This window comes from Amborella trichopoda, chromosome 6, assembly GCF_054954075.1.
Source record: "Amborella trichopoda isolate Santa Cruz 75 chromosome 6, AtrichopodaSantaCruz75HAP2 v2.0, whole genome shotgun sequence".
Taxonomy (NCBI): Eukaryota; Viridiplantae; Streptophyta; class Magnoliopsida; order Amborellales; family Amborellaceae; genus Amborella; species Amborella trichopoda.
Window position 1 is genome coordinate 51,735,735 of NC_142341.1, and position 21,919 is coordinate 51,757,653.

Consider the following 21,919-nt stretch of genomic DNA (forward strand, 5'->3'; position numbering starts at 1 on the left):
CTAAGCGTCTCCAACAACTTCCTCTTAACTTACATTGCATTTGACCCTCAGAAATCTCGTTTGTTGTCCGATGAATGCGCGTCTCGCTCTCCTCTAAACACCCGGTCTTCACGCCCAAACCAAACCCTAACCCTAGAATTCAAGGTCGCCTACTCACCACCACAACGCGCGCTTCAGGTGATTGTTTCATGCCAGATTAATTTTGATCAAGACCCTAGAATTCCAGTTGTTTGAGATTCATTGGAGGGAAATCTGTTGAAAACCTGGGTTTCGCAGTGAGTTCATCATTCACAAAATTTGTAACGGTAGAATTGTGATCAAAAGCTTGAATTCCAGGCTATTTTTGCAGGACCTGGACCTCACGTTCAGGTGATTGTGTTTTTGGGTATGTTTTGGTAGAATTGATATGCTGGCCCTGGATTTCTAGTTGAATTTGCAGCAATTGGGTGGCGGTTTCAAAAACCTAGATTTTACAGTCAAGCTTTTTGTAGTAAAGGTCAGGAAAAAGATTGTGAGTGATTGGAGAAAAGTCTTAGTGCCACAATTATGTTTTCTATTTTATGATGAAGGAGTTATGGATTGGATGGTTATGTTGTTGAATTTGGAGTTGAAGGGGCCTTTTTCATGAGAAATAATAGTACAAAAGGCAAATGATTTCAAGGAGGCTCATCCGCTTCCTTATTTTGAGTCTACAATGAAAAGCTTTCTTAACTTGTAGTCAAAAGGATCATTGATCATTCCAAATGTTTGGAAAACCACATAAGCTGCGGATTCTCTCCCATTTCATGGTATTGAATGGGAGGAATTCATAGGGTTTGTCTCAGCTTTTGAAATTTGTAGTTCAGGTGAAATATATCTAAATATTATTGTGAGATATCTCTTGAGTAGTTCAAATGGTTTAAAGAGCCTGGAAATTGTGGATAATTGTGAATATTTGATACTTTTTGGGCCATATATTGAAATTTACCAAGGACCATGCATTTTATTTAAGAAATTCGAGTTCGAGCAATCGCCGGAGGAGACCAAGGGGGTGGAATACCCCCCTAATCAGACGAAATGGTCGGAGTGACGGAGATTGTGTTTGAGCTTCTTGTTCCTTCTTGGTGGGAGATTAAGGTCTCATTAACTGCTGCTTTGTTTGTCATCATCATCTACTATTTATTCACGAGCTTATCTTCACATGAAGGACAGGAAGCAGGTGATGGATCTGGGGTGAGAGACCTGCTTCTTCGTCCTATTACCTCGGATGATAAAGGCAAGGAGGTAAGTTCTATTTAATGATATTTCTATTATGTGATTTTCCTGTCTTTGAGATGTTCTGATTGTTGAACTTCACAAACATTAAGAAGTTTGTGGTTCTAGTACTTATTTTATTAGTTATCTAGTGGAAGAGGCCAAAGTTTGAGAGACTGTGCTATCTGGTTATATGCTGATACTATCTGTACATCAATGTCATCTAACACTTTGAGGAACACTAGGAAATTCTCAAGGAGTTATTTGATGTCAATGAACTCACTCGGAAACCAACACACTAAGGTACTTGAATCCAGACATTATGATAAGCCTACAAGAAACAAAATATTGGTCTGTGTCGTGGCCATGAATACTGACCGTCTTCAAAAAACTTCATGAATGCTGATAAGTTTGTGGGATTCAAATAATAGCAGTGGATTTCTAGTTAAGAGTTCTGGAGTACCACCTCTTGTCATTTTGTTCACTTGTTTCCTGTGAGGTGATGTATGATGGATGTTCTTCTTTTTTTGGGGCCTAGCCTCTCTGTGTTTACATTTTTTTCAATAGAAGGTTATATTCCTTGGAATTCTATGCCATTTTGCCTTGTAAGGGGATTCCTCACACCAATAAGGTACCGATACTCCAAAATGGTTGCCATATTTGTGCTAGTTGCGTAGGAGCTTAGAAACATGCGCAGAATAGCAAAACAGATGGTATAGCTATGTCAATCATATGCATGCATCACTGTCTCACGATCTTAAAGGCCATGCATGATCAGTGCATGGCTATACCCTTCTATGATCTGTGGTTGAAGAGTTAAATATGTCAGTGATCCTCAAAAAAGATTGCGAGTTATTCAAAGATAGTTGCTGTTGCCCCTTCGCTCCCCTCCCCATATGGGAGCCATGGAAGCTGTTGAGAGATGTTTAGGTTTTCTAGTTGGGAACCTTATGTGAGTTTTGGATGAGAATTTGGGGTTTGGAAATTCTGATGTCAGTCTCTGTCAGAGTGGGATAGCAAATAATCTGTGTGGAAGCTTGCCATTAATAAGAAGATAAAGGACAAAGTGGGGAGCTAAAAAAAGCTAAAAGAGGGAAACTAAAAAGCAAGACACTTCATTAAGTTATGATAAGAAGTGGGACGCATAAGTGTGAAGTGGCAGCTTCTATTCTTTGTAAACATGGATCAGGTGCTTTCTAGTCGCTTATTTGTTTGATTGGCAAGGCTGATGCTTTTCTATACCAACATTGGCATTTTTGTTGAGATGGATTAGTTTATGCTTCTACTTGCTGCCTTGAAAGCGAATACTTAGACATACAATTTCAAACTAATTTTTATACTTTTCTTTATTTATTATGGTATGTTAAGACTTTCTAGATATTACATCCTAATAAAAGAACTTTGAATTAGCGACCAGTCTGCAGCGATTACTATTATGTTGTGTTTTTGTTTTTGTATTTGTAGTTCAGTTTTGACAATAATTAACTTTATAGTCTCATGCTTCGCATTCACAATTGTGTTTTTGTTCATTTGCTTCATATTTTCTGATGCACCATTTTGCATTACATGGTAGATTGGCCTATTGAGAGTAGACTCTGGAGGTCCATTCTTTTATCTCATTAAGGTACTTCTTCACCTTTTGTGGTTTGTTTCAGATTCATGTTTTTGATATCAAAGTTCTTGGCATTTAGTGAAACACACTTACAGTCTTTACAATATGGTTTTAAGTTGTATCCATACAGTCCATTTGACATTTGTTTGTGTTTCTTTGTTACTGATTAATTTGTTTTTGTTTATATCATTTCAGTTGGAACTGTTGGCTGCCAAGAACCTGATTGGTGCAAATATAAATGGGACCTCTGATCCTTATGCTATGATTACTTGTGGCTCGCAAAAACGATTTAGGTGATTGCATTTTGGAATATCCATTGTTTTCAGAATCAAATGTGTATTGTTGGCCAATTTATACTACTTGATTTACCTGTGTACATATCGTAATCTATAAAAATGTATTGTTGGGGCAGTCAGTGTAAAGAGATTTGGAAAAATTTCATATAGAACCCTAATTGCTCATATTATTTCATGGCAGACCCTCTTTCCGTTTTTCTTTCAAGCGGCATAAGAAAATCTTTAAGGATTTCACCGTACCCCCTCATTTCTTATCTCCCTCTTTTATTGACTTTTGACAATAAAAATTAGCCCCAACAAATCTTTTTATACTATTTCATTCCAAAACCTTTTTTAACCCTCTTTTTCCCTTTCCACCTATTAAAAAGTTTTTGGGTTGAAATGGTATAAAACGATTTGTTGGGGCTAATTTTTATGATCAAAAGTCAATAAAAGAGGGAGATAAGAGATGAGGGGTTATGGTGAAATCTTTAGGGGTTTTCTTATGCTGCTTGAAAGAAAAACGGAAGGAGGGGTCTACCATGAAATAATATGAGGAATTAGGGTTTTATACGAAATTTTCCCAAAAGATTTTTCACTGCTGAATTTACTGATTGCACTGATCGTGTTCTTTTCACCTCAGTTTTTTGAGAGTTGTCTTCTTCAATTCAGCTCCTGCAGAATTATTGCATCCTTTATATTTTGTAGATATTTATAGTTATCTAAATAGTTCAATAAAATGTTGTGATTGCGTTTGGGAGAAAATTTCAGTTTTTATTTTTTTTCTATTTATGGATTTAATTTTTGGAGACTTTGTGATGGCTTGTGTCCATTTAATATTACCAGAATTCTAACTTCTAAAGACTTTGTGATTGCGCTTTTGCATTTAACATTTGCTAGACATGCAGGTTCTTTATAAACAGGTCTCAGTTTGTTGGCAATGTTTATCATGTCCTCTATTTGAGGAGGGCAACTCTCCTGGCATTATTTGCACGCATTTCTCATATATTTCTTGAATTTTACTTGGAAGTTGGAAGTTGGAACTCGGAACTCATGTTCTCATTTCAGGGCTCTTGTACAATGATAAATTCCTGGCAAAAGAATGTACCGAAAAAGAGTAATTTTCTGAATGGTTGCATTAATGAGATTGGTGTTGTTTGTGTCTAAGTTCACAAATATCATTCTACTGTAAAAATCTAGGAATGGCATACTGAAACCAAAGCTGCATCAGCTCCATAATGACTATGTGATTCCTTACAACAACACAACTACAAAATCGGCATGCACATCATATACAGAAATCAACTTTCAACTGTTTTTATGATTACGATTTAGTGATTAGCCCATCTTTATGTTTAATATAGTCTTATATTCACCAATTTTTGATAACTCAACAGGAGTATGTCTTAGCTTTGCCATGCAGTTTAGCTGTAATTATGTACACCTACTCTTGTTTGTTATTGTATCTATATTTTCCATGGTGTCACATGTGATGCACTTCTATTTTCTGTTGTTTTACATGCGATGTTGGAAGGCCCCTCCACTTTGTTTCATTCCACACACTTTAGATTTAACGTCCAAAAATTTAAAAGGAAAAGAGGTTGGCAATGGCCTAATGCCTCCTATCTTCTCCAAAAAAAAAGAAGAATGCCTATTGCTGCCTTGCTAGCTGAGGGGTTTTGGAAAATGGGGTTCTACTGAAAGCAAGGTTTAGGGGACCAATTTGGTGATGATGCCGAAACTCTGACCACTGAGAATTGGCATACTAGTTGAATTGTAACTTATCCTATTGAGTTTGGTTAAGGATTTGATGATTACTGGTTTTTAACAATCCTTTTGAAAATATTGAGTGGACTGGGAACTTGTAGAAATTAAATGAAGAGATTTGAAGAGAAGAAGACATTTACTTACGTACTGGAACTTCAGAATGCGTGCTTAGAATCAACATGCTTACTACTTGCCTGCTTTGTCTTGGATCATAGCATGTGTGCTACACATTTAACAGTGGGTGCTGAAATCACAATGTGCATGCCATGTTTTTAGTTCACTAGTATTAAATGCATACTATATCACATGCTTCCTTAAATTAAAGTACTGAAAATGTAACAGCTAAAGAAAAATGAAAATGGAGATTCACTAGCCTAGCTGACTGGCTGTGGAACTCATGATAGTGCTGGAGTTGGATCTAGTCCTCTGCTTTGGGATAAGATCCTTTTCCGATTTGAGAATAGTGTCACGAGGTTGCTACAATGAGAGGTGATTTGGGTTCTTTTCTTCGGACATAATGGCTTTATAATGGAGCCAAGTGCTTAGGTGGTTCTATCATGGAGCTAGATACAGCTGCAACATTTTGAGGTTTGATTGGGCTCCCTGATCTAGGCCCAGGGGTGGAAGTGAGCTGGAAAATGTTGCATATTGAAATTTTATAGAGTCACCCTTGAAAGCCATCAAAAGCCTTATGAAGTGTATCTAAGAAATGAATGCCATTGTTGAAGAACATGTTGCCCATTGGAACCTTGAAAAGACTGTCTAAAAAATGGCATTCATAATAGCCGAAAGTTGGATACGATCAAGTGTTGATACTTTAGTTGGCTAATATGATGCGGATGGCACTTAGTCCATATTGATATATGTTGACGAGCGTCGACATGCAATACTAACCCAAAGCTGGGATGTTACGGTAACATTGGTTCTGGGGTGAAGTTTTTCTGTGATCCAAACTCTCTAAGATCTAAAAGGCCTCCTTTCCTCCTTGGTTTTGTTGTCTATTTATAATATAGGAGCTAGGTTTAGGGTTTCTGATGGCCTAGAGTAAAACTAAGTTTAGGGCTGCATCTAAGGTCTCCATATCCCAAAGCATGTCTCATTGCCTGGAACCACATATGCAGACCTACTAGAAGATCCTGCATGTGGGCCAAGCTTATTTGGGTGGCTCATTATGTGCTTACTTAAATGTTGCACGTCACTTCCCATAAAGTACACTTTCTTTTGTGCACTAAAGTTCCTAAACACATTATGTAGTAGTATGCATCTTTACCTATCGTTCTGTGGTCAAGTGTGCACACTGTTTCGCACTAGGGACCATGATAAAACATGATATGATTTATGTGTGTGTATTTTCCACAAGTATGTCATGTATTTGTGTGTAAACTAAAAACAACACACATGCATATATTGAGTACACTAGAGACCAGAATGGAATTTTGGGATTTGTTCAGAAAATTACTCATAACTCTTCAAACCTGGGCCTTTGGAAAGGTCTTTAGATTTCCTATAAGTTGAACTAAGTATTATGTAAAAATAATATTTTATATAATATATGTGGAACATCTTCCACAATGGTATTGTAGAACCATTTATATTTTCATATATCTATTATGGTGCAAGTTTGAACCCAACAAAATGCAATTTAAAATTTAAAATATAAATCACAATTAAAATCTTATTTATCAAATATATGCATAAGCGTGTTTGGTACAACATTTTATTAGGGACTTTTTGAACGTTGTACCTTAATATCTTAATATTTCTTCCATTTCTAATCAATGTATTGAGTATAAGAAAGTACATTAATATCTTAATATTTGTTCCATTTCTAATCGATGTATTGAGTATAAGAAAGTTCTTTTTATTAGTCCCCTTATAGTATTTATTAAAAGGTGAGCCTTTTTTATTTGACCAATGTACGATATCCTAAATACATTTTTTTTTTTGACAAGGACCTTTATCGATCCACGTTGAGCTTTCTCCTAATAAATGCATTGCCAAGTACTAAATGCATTGCCAAGTACCATGGCAAAAGCTAATAAATGCAGTGCCAAGTGGCATGACTAATATAGTAATAAAAATATTGTTGTACACTTTTCACCCAAAAGTAATATATATATATATATATATATATATATATATATATATATATATATATATATATATGTATATATATATATATATCCATATTTTCGCATAAATATAGTTGGTGGGGCAGTGGCTAAATCTTTTAGAATCCCATGACAAGTTGTGGGTTTGAACCCCACCAAAAACATGAGCTTTCTCATTATTAAAAAAAGGGGGATGCGGTACGCCCTGAGTGTCGTCTCAACAAAGTTCAGGACACGTACGGATGGAGTATCAGGGAAATGTCTGGCCTTGTCAACATGTGTCAACATGTCGATACGCGACACAGTAAAAAAATGGAAGTGTCTGTGTAACACTAGTTTTGGACCAATTAAGGGCTGAATTCCTTGCTCAAAACCTTTGCCTAGTGCATGCATTGGGCCTCATACACAGGCGTTTTGGGTGCTCGCACCAAGCTAGTGCATACACTGGGCCTCTTTTGTGTGTATGGTGGCTGTTTGGCTAGTGCTTGCACTGGGCCTCATGCATCTGCCTGCGAGCTGCTCACACCAAGCTAAAGTTTCACTCGTACTGGGTTCGGGCCTTTTTATGGGGTTGCCACACCCAAAACTAAAATTTTAGGTGTGGCCTACCCTAGGCTTCGGTGAGCGGGGCTCAAGCTAGGGCTGGCCTGGCCCTATCATATAAGAGCAAGATATAATAAACTTAATAAAAATAAAAATTGAAAAATTTATGAGTTCAATGCAAGAATTTTCATGGATTGAATTATAAGGAATTTTTTAGGCCTAAAATGAATATTTGTGAACAATGTGGATATCACTTGAAATTTAGTAGTTCAGATGGAATCGAACTTTTGATTGATCTAGGCACTTGGAATCCTATGGATGAAGATATGATCTTTATAGAGATTGTAGGGATTCTTACCAATGACAAACTTGTTTAGTCGAGGCTTTTCAAATAGGCATAGGCGACTAAATGGTCTTCCAATAGCAATTTTGCGCCCAATTAGGGGCCATGTTCAGGGTAGAGCCGAACGACATGAATTGTATAGTTATCAATAAAATTGAATAAATTATGGATTTTACTTCTCGCTCCTCTTCTCAACACGTATTGTTCTTCTTTTTATTTCTTTTCTTCCTTCTAAATTATAAAATTATTAGGAGAGCACCATGGCCATGAGTGTTGCATGAACACCGATAATAGTGCCATGTTTGATATGTGTCTAAGGTGGTAGACACATTAGGCCCAAAACCCAGTGTGCCACTGCCGTTTGTAGTACGATCATGTATAGTAAATAATTACAATATAAATATTTGAGACATTGTAAAAAAAAAGATTTATTATGAAGAATCCGATTGATGACATGAAAAATCATGTATCCGACTTGTGTTGAGCCGTATCTACATGTGTCTAAGTGTCGACATAAAAAAAATGGGGTTCTAGGTAACATTGGGGCCCATTCTCAATGAATCGTAATCAAAGCGCAGCTGTGGTGCAAATCCTACGTGGGTCCAAGTCCGACCACAAAAATGGGTTCAAGTGGTCTCTAAACCAAACATTATCAGGGCATGCTATATGTTCGACTGTTTTCGTAGCCAAGCCTAGTGCTCACTCGAGTTACTTTACGCACACGCTTGGTGTTGTGCTCGCTCCAGCCTGTTGTATGTGGGCTGTATGTACATGTGCAGGCAATATAGCATACAACAGCCTATTGCGTGCAGCCACCATTCACTCGCACAGGTCCTAGTGCACATATCAGTCCGGTGCATGCTGCCAGCGTGCACGTATGTTAATTTTTTGAGCAAGGAAACTTTTCCAATTTTTCGAGCAGCACCTCAAACCAACCTGCGGTTGAGGAGCCACGACCGATTTTTTTGAAAAAATAAGAAATTCCTTTTTAGTCCTTCGTGTATTAACTATATTCATATGCCTTGTTTTTAGTGTGTGAACAAGTGTGGTGTACTTGTGCATATACACGAATGAACAACAATATGTACAAAGATGTGCATCTTTTATAGGAAGCCTATGGACGATATTTGACTACGCTCCTCGTTTGCTACCCAAATCTGTGGGCCATGAGCATGACCTTCTCGAAAGTTTGTACACATGGTTCCAGGCTATGGGACAAGCTTTTCAATACATGAACTTTATATTCGATCCTTAATCTAGGTTTAATCTAGATACGTAGATTAGAAAACCTAACCCTACACTCGATATTATAAATAGACAAGAAATCTTGGAGTGAGGGGTGCCTTTTAGGTATAAAAATTTTAGACCAGAAAAGCCTTCATCCAACCCCCTCCCCTGTCTACAAAAGAAAATACTCTAGCCACGGTGACCCGTTTGTCTTAGGAAAACGTGCACCCTTTATCACTCCAATAGCACAATAGGAGACCTTATCCTCGTTGTCTATGCCCCAACAACCAATTTTTGAGCATTATAGAAGCCTCACAATGCTATTTGCATATTGGGGAAGTATTTTAGTCCGAAGGAGAGGACTAGATTCGAATTTGGTCCATCCCGAGGGTCAATGTACTTAAAACACAGCACGCTTGTTGTGATTTCAGTACTCACTCTTTTGCTGTCTGCTAATTGTGTAGCAGGCATACTGTGATCAAGTACACAGCTATATTCAGTGTGCTGATTGTAAGCATGTGTTCGAGAGTTCGGTAATATAAGTAAATCTTCTCCTCTTCAAATATCCTATTTTCTTCAACAAGTTCTCCCTATTCTCAATATTTCCTATATTTTTGTTAAAACATTAGGCGTTGAGCCCTTAGTTTTTGTCAATAAGGGACTCTTTCAACCAGTATGTTGATGGCCAATTGGAAGGGCTTCGGCATCCGAGTTTTAAATCAGCTTCCTGAACCTTATTTCCACGAGCCCCTATCTCAAATCCTCTTGTCTAGCATGACAGTATCAGGGAATTTTGGGCCCCTTTGTTGTTAACTTATTCAGGTTGTAGATATGAAGCACACGCTTAAAACAATGGCTGGCAGCTTCTCGGGATTGTGTGTAAACACCTATACCTGTCTTTTTCTTTTCATATGTATATTTCACATTTTGACGACCTTGAACCTGTTTTTTAACCTAATTTCTAGCTTGCATTTAAACTAAATGTGCTCCAGGGCCGACCTGCTGTTTGAATACAGTTAAATGCCTTGTATATATTCTTTCTATGCAGTCATCATTTGGAGTTGGCTGTTCTAGGGATAACTCTTCTGCATTAAGCACTTGGATCTCTACATATTCCATATTTTCGTCACAGAGATAAGGTTCTTTTAACCATTCTGTCTTGCATTTTGATTTTTGATTCTTATGTGCATGCAGTTCAATGGTTCCTGGTTCAAGGAATCCTTTGTGGGGGGAGGAGTTTGACTTCTGTGTAGATGAACTTCCTGTTCAGGTAGTTCAATTATAAAATGTGGTTTGTCTTTTAGAACGTGTATCTCATTTTCATTCTTTACTTTTTCTATCCATTGCTTCAGCATGGTTTTGGTGTAGTTATACTTTATGAGCTTTAGGTTTGTATTTTTGTAGATTAATGTGACGATTTATGATTGGGACATAATTTGGAAAAGCACAGTTCTTGGATCTGTATCAGTTGTAATTAATGGTGAAGGTCAAACTGAAGCAACCTGGTACACATTGGATAGCCCTTCAGGACAGGTTAGTTTTATTCATCATGGATCTTGATGCTCCACATTGTGCTCATCCTGGACTCGGTGATTCACAGAAATTTTTCTTGGCCAGGTTTGTCTGCATACAAAAACCATTAAGGTCCCTGTCAATGCTTCAGGGTAATGACTTGTTCTGGTTCGTGGCTTCCTCACATATATTAAATTGTTATTGGAAGTGGTAGTTTTATGGAACATATAGGCATGTGATACAGATCATTTAGCCATTCTATAAACTATGCTTTGTGAGGCAAGTTAGCTAAATTGGTCAATTTTGTAATGTAGTTCTTGTATGAGTTCCTCCAATTTTCTGTTTATTGAAGGTGATGTTGACATATATAGTTTCATATCCATGTCATTCTATTTCATAACTCACCCTAAGATGGCTCGAATTGAGCCAAAAAATCAAGAAATGGGTCATCGTCTTAATGTGCAAGTTTAATGTATAAGGGTGCCACTGGATTAATAATTTTTTAAATCAAGATGGTCAGGAAGTAGAGGAGAGGTATTCATATCCTGAAATCTTCCCTTACTAGAATATTTAGAAACTTATGAAATTTGCTTTCAAGATAACCATTAGGCAGTTGATTTGCATCAGTCTACTTATTATTTTCAGTGATGATGTTGGAGGAGAGACAAAATCAATTTCAAAAAATAGATAATGAATTATTTTTCTCTGAATTGTGATGAAGAGAACTTGTGTATTTACTCATGCCATTTCAATTTTTACCGACCCTGATTTCTCCTTAGCAAATCTGAGATCTCCAACACAATTTCATAGCCTAATGCTTTTGTTAGTATTGACCATTATTATGTCTAGTTTGAGACAAAGCAAAGGAAGATGTTACTTTAGCCATCCATGGTTCTCCCTAGAATATATCTGCCTTTATTGCTTTATTCACATTTTATTTAATTTGGTAATTTTTAGTTATCAAGTCCTTCCTCCTTCTCTCCAGGCAAATCCCCTTGGTTGTGACTCTGATCTTCACATTGTGCGATTGTGATAGTCACGAGTCACAAATTGATTTTAAAAATGAACTGTTTCAACAAGAGGAAGAAAGATTTCAAAGTTTTTGGGTCTAAACAAGTCCACCTGTGTTCATGTATGAGACGCTTTTACTGTGAACCGATGAACTCAAAAAGAATGGCTAATGGATAAACAAATTTGGCTTTTAGAGGACAAACTCTGTAACCTGAAGGCTTTAGATAGGTTTTATTGACTGTGACAAAGCAAAGTTGATGTTTCTTTGGCCTCTTGCAATGTAAAAGATTCATGAGGAAAAGATGAGAAATTTTTTTGGTGCATTTTCATTGCCTCATTTATAATTGAGACGAATAACATATAGTACGTGGGTCTGAGGCCAGATCCATAATTCCCCTTAATTCAATATGAAAAAGTATCCTTCTAAACAGTAAAATTATAGAATTACCTTTTATTTGAAAGGTAATCGTACCTTTAGAGAAATACATAACTCTTGAAATATATTCACCATGTCTCATTCACATTAAGTAGATCCTTGGTGGTTTTCTCATCCATGGCATGCTTATTTGTATAAATCTCATGGACATCCTTAGAATTGGAATTATTCATGCAGATATGGTTTATTAGTATCTTTTGGTTTTGATTTATTTTGCTTGATTTGACAATTTTTTTGTAGTGGTAAGCATATCTGTTGTGATTAGCCAATGAAGTAGACTACAACAGCTTTCGTACGTCTTTGTGCTGATGCCGATGATCGAAAACTCGGTGGAGTCCACTCGGACTCAGCCGAGTTACTTGGCCTCGGCCCCTTACCGAGCCAAGTACTCAGTAAAACCTAAGGGTAATTCAAAAAAATATAAATTATGTAATTTGGATATTTTTTTTATGATTTGTGATTTTTCTTGTGATATGCCCTATTGTTATATTTTTCTCTTTTTTTGGATTTTTCTGAAATGTTTCCAACTATAAATCAATTTTTTCTTTATTCATGTTTTGTATTTTTTTCCATCTTAGATGGATTTTTTATGGTTTTTTTAGTTTAGTTTGATTTTTACAATTTTTATTTATTTTTAACAATTGTTTATTTTATTTTATTTTATTTTATATTGAGGGCTTTTTTGGCCCTCTACATTGCTTAGGTGAGCCCACTTGGACTTTCCCAAGTTACTCGTCTCGGGCAGGGCCCAAGTCCTGAGACCCAGCTGAGTTTACGAACCTTGGATGCTGCATATATATTCTGCTTGTTTTCTTTGCTAATGGGGATCGAAACTCCTTGACAGGAATCTAAATGGCTTCGCTGCTGCCGCTGCTCGTCGAAGACTTACTTTAGATAAACAAGGGCCTACTTTTGTTCATCAAAAACCTGGGCCTCTGCAGACAATATTTGATCTCCCCCTCGATGAGGTGGTTAGCAAATCACTTCATTTGGAAATCATTGTATATTGCGTTTTTAAGATTTATTTAGGTTTCCAAGTGGGGGCATGGTTCTGTCCCCTGCTTTGCATTCTGATCAATTCATATTTTTTTATTATTGTGATTGATGTGTTGATTTTGGTATTTTAATTCAGGTTGTTGATCATAGTTATTCATGTGCACTTGAGAGGTCATTTTTATATCATGGCCGTATGTATGTCTCTGCATGGCACATTTGTTTCCATTCTAATGTGTTCTCTAAACAAATGAAGGTTGGTGGATTTTTCTTTTCTTGTCCAGCTTATTTATTTATATTTACTCGAATATTGTTAACGTTATTGTAGTTTTTCAAAACTTCTTGTTTAGTAACTCATTAAGAGTAGTTGTGCTTGTAAACTATGATATATTACTTTGGCTGTTTATGTTGTTGAGGTTTTTCAGTAAGGGTTCCGATGATACTTTAATGTTGATGATTACTATAGTTACGTTTTGGGACCTTCGGAGCATGGAAAGAGTTGGTGGCACTTTTGTAGGTCTTGGCTTAGGGATGGAGATTTTAATACTCATATCTTTCAGGCTTTGGCTAGGTTCCACAGGATTTTAGGTTCTTTAGTCTGGAGGGGCTGATTGTACATAATTAAAATTTTTGCACAACCACTTACAAGTCGTTCACAAAAAATCCTAAGTCTCTCTCTCTCTCACACATGCACACACACACACCCACACCCACACCCACACCCACACCCACACCCCACCACCGCCACCATCACTTCCTCGTCACCATTGCCACCACCACGCCCACTGCACCTCCACCATGCACTGTCATCACCTCCACCACCACTTCCACACCACAACCACAACCACCTCTCCCCCTCTACCACACTGCCTCTGCCACCGCCACCGCCATCGCCACAACAGCTCCACCATCACCAATACCACACCATCACCACTATGGTCACCACTGCTCCACTACCACCACCGTACTATGACCACCATGACCATCATATCACCACCACAGCTCTCCCCCCAGCTGCCCAACCACCGCCTCCACTTCACCACTCTGCTGCTGCTGCCGTCTTGTCACCCGCTTCACCACCACCACCTACAAATTGCAATTCAATTCAAAACAATGGAACACCCCTACACAGCAGATGATAATTCACCAAATTGCATTTGGCCAATTACAATTTGAAAAGAAAACACCATTGAAATTTTAAAGCAAACATGCTTGAATATTTTTTTCGTGACATGATTAACTTCTGTTCAAGCGTGCTTCATTGTACATTTGTAGGATTTCTGTATTGGCAAATTTTTCCAGTGCCTATGGTTTACTTTCCTCTACTTGCTTATATTAAGAATTCCTGCATTCATTTTATTAGGTGGTACTTCGATTTGAAGATATTCAAGAGGTGTGTAGTGCTTCTCTTTTTCTTTTGTGAATTGTATATCCGATGTTTCTCTTTCCTTGCCTATTTTTTATCTTTCTTTTTTGTTGTTGAATTTAATGTTTCATGAGAATGCATTTATGACATTATTGTTATTTAGAACTGTAATTCATCAATGCAGATAAAAAGGAGTCAACATGCATTCATCAATCCTGCTATCACTATAATCCTTCGTGCAGGTTCTGGAGGTCATGGTGTGCCTCCTTTGGCTAGTCCAGATGGTCAGTTTTCTGCTTATTTCCGTTGGCATGTGGTCTATCCTTTTTTATGCATTGATATCGGAGGAGATTATTTTGATGTTTTAGTTTTTGAGCATATGTTTTTAACTCCATTCTCTTTTAGTCTTTCCTAATTACATGGGGAGCACAAGAACTTCAGGGTTCATTTTTTTGATTTTCCTTTCCTGAAAAAATACTAAAAATATGTGCTTATGGCCTTGCAAAATGGACTACCATTTTGATACTCTTCAGCTATTACTATCATACTTTCCACACTTGGTTGGACTGGCAATTCAACTTATTTGGACTGCTCTGGCTCCCTAACCTGGTGCTGAGAACATTAGGAAGATTAGATTCACTATTCCTATTTGAGACATGTGATCTGAATCTTTAACTATTGGAGATATGTAGTACCATATGGGTTCTTCATTACTTTTTTCGACTGCTCAACATTAATGCAATAAGGAGGTGGATTTTTGGCCATGGTTTTGGTTGGGTCTGCTATTCATAGGTTCTTAAAGTCTTTGGAGGCGACATCACTGGGGATGCCTGAGGCTATTCGATCTCTAGGCGGTTACTTCTCAGATTACATATGATTTTAAAGGTTTGGGGATGGTCATTAAGCCCTCCATTGCTTTGGGGCAGGGATTCTTGGGGAGCTTCTGTGGGGCATGAGCCCTTCCATTCTGAAGCAGTAGCTATGTTCTTTAATTATGCGTGTGGCTGTATCTTGTTCTAGATGTAGGGACAATTCAATAATCTTATCTCTTGTATGTTGTGTTTGTTCCTTGTGCTTGATATTATTGCTTCATGCATGGATAATAGAAAATGGACAGTGTTCATTGCCATATCTTGGCATCGTAAACTATAGTTCATTTTTCTTTACATTTACTTCTGTTTTTTTGTCAATTTAAGGCTATGAACTTACCATTTCGTTTTTGCTTACTGCTATTGTCTGTTGTTTGAGGATAAACTTTAGGTTTCCATGGGGTTTTCACTTTAAAATGGTTACTTGTGTGGTCATAACTGATTGGACCTTAGATATTGTCTAATGTTAGCTATTTCCTGACTGTAATAAGATGAACACAGTCATTTATATTGATCATCCTAGGGACTGGGCAAGCGACCATTTTCAGCATATGACTATTTATATAAACTTCTGCTTCGAAATTTTCATAATCCCTATAGTTGCCGTAGTTATACTTGGAAATTTTGATTGCATAATAAAAAATATTCAATAAGTCACCTTTCTCTCATGTCTCTTCTGAACTTGCATATTGTTGATTGCTTGTTCAGAACTGCACTGACATAATCTATCGTGTTCCTTTCAGGTAGAGCCAAGTATAAGTTTGCCTCATTTTGGAATAGAAATCACGCACTTCGAGCTTTACAAAGAGCAGTAAAGAACTTTCGTGCAATGGAAGAGGCTGAGAAGCAGGTCTATTCCTTCATTATTCTTATTACGTATGCCACTCTACTCCCTTTGATTTTCTAGCACATGGAAGTTCAATATAAATGTGTGTGCGTGTGTGTGCATGTGTGTGTGAGGTTTTCAAACCTTTAGATTCCTCATTGCTTTATTCCTATTTCATGTTGCCATTTTTTGTTGTTTGATAAATGATTATTTTACTAAAATATGAAAATACGTTCGAAACATCTGTGGACGCATATGACTGTTCAAACAAGAAATGATATTATGGACAACTCCCTAAGTTTGTGACCTAAGTTTTCTCCATTACTGTCATGAATTTCAAAACATATACCTAATGAATCTCAAAGAAAATTTCCCTGAAAACATCATGAAAGCTCTAGGGATGGCTCTTCTTTGCTTAAACCACCTGATAATGTTTATTGTAACTGATCAGTATGATTAAGATACTTCACTGGATTGCAATCTTCAGTAATATTGATATATGAGATTTGTGTTTAATTAATCCTAGCTTGATATCAACGTCCGCATCAGCTTTAGTTGGTGGCTTCAAACTTTATGGCATTTAGCTTATGAGATGAAAAACTAGTTATTTTTCGTTTCTTAATTTTTATGTTCTCCAATTTGGAGATTATATGAAAAAGAATCATCCTATCTGATGTTTGAAAAAAATTGATTTCCTTGTTTAAGAATCATCCTTTGGAGCTTCCTCTGTCATTATCGGTGTTAGCACTATGCAAAAGTAATCTCTGAAGTTGAAATGGTCTCTCTTTCTGTTTACTTCTTTATGTTTCACTTGTGGATGTTGATTGTATTATCCTGGACCCGTCACAAGTTTATTTGAACCATATCTTTCCCATTGAGAAAATAATTGATGAAAGCCATCACAAATCTCATAATACATATAGCTTATAATAAATATAATTTGTCTTATTTTACTTCTATAGTCAATGATGCCTGAGTTCTTTACTTGTGTGCAAAATCAGAAGACTTATTTTGTAGGTTTTCTTATCTGTTCTTGAGTGCAGGGTAAGGTACAATCTGCATTGCGTGCTCACAGCAGTTCTTTGCAAAGAACTAGTGAAGAGAATGAAATTCCAGCAGATAATCTGCCTAAGGATGGAAAGTTGCAGGCCTTTGTAAAAGAAGATGTTTTAGTTAGTATAATAAATGTATGCATCAATTTTATCTTTTTATTTTACCTTAAAATTGACAGATGGGAATTCCTTAATTTCAATGTTTCTTTTCAGGATGATTTTCCATGTACAGCTGAACAGTTTTATATTGTACTGTTAAGTGATGAATCAAAGTTTACAGATGAATACCGCAAGGCACGGAAGGATACAAATCTTAAGGTAAGACTTTGCTTATGATGCATTTGAACTTTAGTTTCAGTTGGGGAGAATTTTCTGTGAATCAAGATCTTTTGGGTTATATTCTTCAGCTACTTGTACTGTTTGACATCAGGTTATCAGTGGATGGCAGTGAATAAATTTTGTAATGGGATTGAAGTTTCTCATACTCATGCTTGACTCTGCCTTTATTTAAACAATATTCTGAGCATAACATTATGAAATGGTGATGGAACCCTAATGAATCATCATTTGCAGTTTTCCCAACTCCATTAACTAAATTTTTTTCCTTTTTCATTCTTGAACTTCCCGAGTTAAATCTAATGAAAATCTACCATTATGTTGTGTATAATATGTATAACTCCTAAATTAGAACATTTGTTTTTAGGCTCCGGAGAATGGTTGCCTAAGGATATTTCTTATGTGTGGAAATGGACTCTTTTTTTCTTGAAAGAGATGGTATTTACAGTTTTCACTATGTACTTCATTGTCCATCTCTAGCTATTTATGAGTCATGCAATAACAAAACAAGAACAGCTCATGTCAAGTTCGGAATCAGTGCCATGTCCAGCAATATTTATACATCTGGTTAAAGGATAAAACTTTTCAATTTGGTGTATGGAAATAATAAACTTAATGTGGAAACTGTGTTATACCTTGGGATGCAGTTAGCCAATTTGCAACCCCAAAGCAATTCAATGTTTTTATTTGCTGATATAGGTGATTGCACGTCTCTGACATATTATTTTTTACTTTTTTGGTTAATGTATATAGCTTGGGCAGTGGCACATTGGTGAACAATATGATGGGCATGTTAGAGAGATAACCTTCAGATCAGTATGCAATAGTCCAATGTGTCCCCCAGATACAGCGATGACAGAGTGGCAGCATGCCATCGTATCTGCTGATAAAATGACCCTGGTATTGCTCAATCTAAATGCTTAACAAACTGTTGGATGGGTTTGCTTTCATGTTTTGTTTGTATGTGAAATTAACCAGATTTCCCCCCTCTGCAGGTGTTTGAGACAGTACAACAGGCCCATGACGTGCCTTTTGGTTCTTATTTCGAGGTATTTTACTAGAGGATCATATATTACATGCACGCATACATGTACCAAGGGAATTTTAGTCTATATCGATAAAGTAACATGGTGCCGGCATTGTTCTAAATTTTTAACCCCATTTTACTCATTTATATGGGGTTTCCATGCGGGTCTCATTCATTGAGTTGATTACTACTTCTGAGTTCCCAAATAGAATTTAGTCCATTCCTCGTCTCAACAGAATTTGTTACAGAGATCGATCAATGCAGATTTTTATATGTTCCAACATTGAGTTATTCAGTTTATTCTAACTGAATTTTCAATAGATACACTATTTGCTTTTTCCTTATCTAATTACCGGAACTGGAGGCCTCACTCTTTTGTTGTCGGGACCATTTAGAGTTCAAATTGGAAGTAAGCTGGTAGTGGGTTGCTCAAAGAACCATAGACATACAAAAAGAAAGAGCAATGCAATCTCCAAGGGTGAAGTCTGAAGTCTGAAACTATGGGCCCCGCGATATGATAATGATATTTTTCTTTTCTTTCTTATTGCTTTCTTCAGATATTTTTGCATCCCATGCCGTATAAACTCATGCCTTTTGGCATTTTTGTATCCTTTGAATAAATACAAGTGACAATTGACTTTGTTACAGGTTCATTCCAGGTGGATTGTAAAGACCAAATCAGAATCCTCTTCCAATCTCGACATCAGAGTCGGTATGTGTATAGTTTCAGTTGAAACCTTTGCATATGATTCATTTTTTTCTCTAACATGAAATTTTTTTATGGGAAAGGATTGGCATGCCATAATCCAGTGGGTATGGTATGTGTTACTTCAAAGCAGAATCCATCATCCATTTCTGAGGAATGATGGTGGACATTAATCATATATGAGCAACCTGTTCCCCTGCTTATGTTGAAAACTACCATTGCAGGGGCACATTTCAAGAAATGGTGTGTGATGCAGTCTAAGATAAAGACTGGGGCTGTCAATGAGGTATGATAGCTTTCAATTGCTAAATGAAGAAGATTTTCAACAGAACTTAAAAAGCAGTGATTAAAAATTGCCAAGACATCGGGACTCACCCAAGACCCTCTGGACCTGATTCTGGCGATTCTGACAGAAAACTTCAAAATCCCCCCGAGTCTAAACCCCAAATGTTTGTTTAAAAATGGCTGCTCTGACTCTGGAATCCCCTGAGTTAGACTGGGTGACCAGGGCTCAAGACCCTAGCTAGTCTGAGCCCAAGTTCTGGTTTATACGTTGTAAAAAGGCTTAAAATTGTAATTTTGGCCATACAATGAATTAGAATTTCAGAAAACTAAAAAGGAGGAAAAAACGGAAAACCAACCTTTTCTAAAGTCAATGCAATTTTCATGTATTCAAGAACAAGTATCTAACAACTAGACCAACTACACATGGGTTCATGTCTTGTTTGCAGTACAAGAAGGAAGCGGAATTGATACTAGATGTTGCTTGTACATATCTAAAATCTTCTGCAACAACTCAGGACCAAAGGAATGAAGAGGCTTCTAATCTTCAGAACACAACACAAACCGTTTAAAGTCACCGGCAGTCTCATAATTTAGGTATGTCTCTTAACAGTGAGTAGTGGTTGCTGGGCATGCTTAAGGTGAGGCATGTGCATACTCCCCATGTTTTTACTGAAATAGCTACCTTTTCTTTTATTGGGTGTTGTTTTTTGGCGTTTTGCCGGGGGAGGGGAGAGAGTCTCAAAGCAGGTTACCAATCCTAAAAAAATAAGGATAAGAACGAGTTCAATAGATCGTGGAAAAAAAGTGAAAATATTGGCACTATTACTTATTATAGGGTGTGGTTTCCGTAGAGCCATGGCTTTAAGATATTTGGAAAGTTGCACCCAAAAACCTCACTGGAAAATGCAATTTCAATGCTAAAAACCCTTTTTATAGCCTGCAAGTCCATTTTTTCACTTGAATATAAAATTAAAGCTTCAAAACTCATGCAGATTTTGCAGATCTGTGAACACGAGAAATAGATAGTCCAAAAAGCATATAAGAAGATAGACAAGATCCATGATTGTCTAGGTTCAGATGATTGATTTGCTCCTACACAGGACCTGCATTTTGCACAGATATTTGAGGTTTAGCTTTACAAAGCCGCCCTACAAAATAAATTTCTTCATTTCAAAAGAGGTTCATGTTATGCAATTACAGAGGGAAGTGCACTGATGAAATACTACAACGAGCATCTCATTGGCCTGCTTTTGTGGATGAATAGCAAAGGAGTCGTTACGAAAAGACCGAGCTTGACTGTATAGACCAGCAGTGTTCAGGTATTTTAGCTCACCACCTTTGGCATTGTTTGTCAAATTCTGAGGGTGAAAAAATGGCATTTCATGGATGGGAACCTGGCCCTGGCATTGTTAGTGTAATAACTTTTTTGTATCTTAAAATTAACCTGCCTTGTAGCATGTGTATTCGAGGTTTTGGATACAAATTCAATCAATCATTTTGAGAGTTGGGAAATCAATATGAGGTGCTGCTGAGGCTTTTGAATCTCTCTCTCTCTCTCTCTCTCTCTCTCTCGCTTCGGGAGTGTAAACAGATTGGGTCCATGCGAGGCGACCCGACCTGGATAGGGTCATGCTGGATCTGGTCAGGTGCAGGTCAAGTTGATGCAGACCTTACTGACCTGCCAGATCTACTTGGTAGGTCCAGACTTGGACCTGGCCTGACTTGCATCCCTATTTGTGGATCTCCCTAGGTCCAGGAATTTACACCACAAACTGCTCTCATTGTCATGGGTCCACTAGGAAGAATGAAAGAGCTGCACTTAGGTTGTTTGTGTTCAGGAACCATGGCTCCATAAAAGAGATATAACATATCATATGATGGGACTGGGCCATTTCCATTTTATAGCAGTAAAGGCAGTTATATCAGGAAAGTTGGCATTTAATCAATTGAGATAAAGTTCAGATGATGATGAGGGGTAGTGAAGTAAAACTACGAGAGAAATAAGGTAAAAAGTGGAAAATGCATACATTTTGAAAGTGTCAAACTTTTGTATTACCAAGGAGGAAGAAAAGAGCCAGCTGGCTTACCAAAAACTACTAGTTCCACCATTTTAAGATGGGAAATTTATCAAGGGCCTTCATCCAAAAACCTATGGGAGATGACCTATATATTTTGATTTAATTTCTCAATACCCATCAAAAGACACATTATCATAAGTTTGAATAGTTGTAAACGAGTTAAACATTGAAAAGCATCCCTTTTTAAGATTTATAGCTGTATCTACATTTCCAAGTATTTTTGTTACAAAAATAGAAAATTGATAGCACAGATGCCATCCTTTATGTACCACAGCACAATATTATTGTTACTTATTGATTATAAAAACGCT

The 21,919-nt window shown here is 37.0% G+C and overlaps 1 protein-coding gene across 19 annotated transcripts; it reads left to right on the forward strand.

Annotated features, from left to right (window-relative positions):
• The first annotated feature begins 98 nt into the window (after positions 1–98).
• On the forward strand, positions 99–21,046 carry LOC18448646 (C2 domain-containing protein / GRAM domain-containing protein). Of its 19 annotated transcripts, none has more exons than XM_088869237.1 (20): positions 99–177; positions 992–1,263; positions 2,807–2,857; positions 3,041–3,138; positions 10,306–10,381; positions 10,516–10,644; positions 10,729–10,791; positions 12,915–13,038; positions 13,203–13,319; positions 14,427–14,456; positions 14,614–14,713; positions 16,042–16,148; positions 17,168–17,311; positions 17,390–17,494; positions 18,266–18,412; positions 18,508–18,561; positions 19,188–19,251; positions 19,470–19,531; positions 19,977–20,124; positions 20,523–21,046. In XM_088869237.1, exons 6-19 carry the CDS (start codon positions 10,589–10,591, stop codon positions 20,097–20,099), a joined length of 1,296 nt encoding a protein of 431 aa, XP_088725363.1. In that variant the 5' UTR covers positions 99–177; positions 992–1,263; positions 2,807–2,857; positions 3,041–3,138; positions 10,306–10,381; positions 10,516–10,588; the 3' UTR covers positions 20,100–20,124; positions 20,523–21,046. The 19 variants fall into 19 exon arrangements, 16 of the variants coding, with proteins under 16 accessions (XP_088725363.1, XP_020531921.1, XP_088725357.1 ...); XM_020676262.2 differs by having other exon boundaries at positions 10,729–10,775; XM_088869231.1 differs by having other exon boundaries at positions 10,729–10,775; positions 20,731–21,046.
• The last annotated feature ends 873 nt before the right edge of the window (positions 21,047–21,919 follow it).

Coding starts and splice junctions, on each gene's coding strand:
- LOC18448646 (XM_020676261.2), top strand. CDS start 1,057: ATGGTCGGAGTGACGGAGATTGTGTTTGAGCTTCTTGTTCCTTCTTGG. Junction 3,139..10,305: donor GGCTCGCAAAAACGATTTAG/GTGATTGCATTT, acceptor ATGTGCATGCAG/TTCAATGGTTCCTGGTTCAA. Junction 10,776..12,914: donor GTCCCTGTCAATGCTTCAGG/GTAATGACTTGT, acceptor ACTCCTTGACAG/GAATCTAAATGGCTTCGCTG.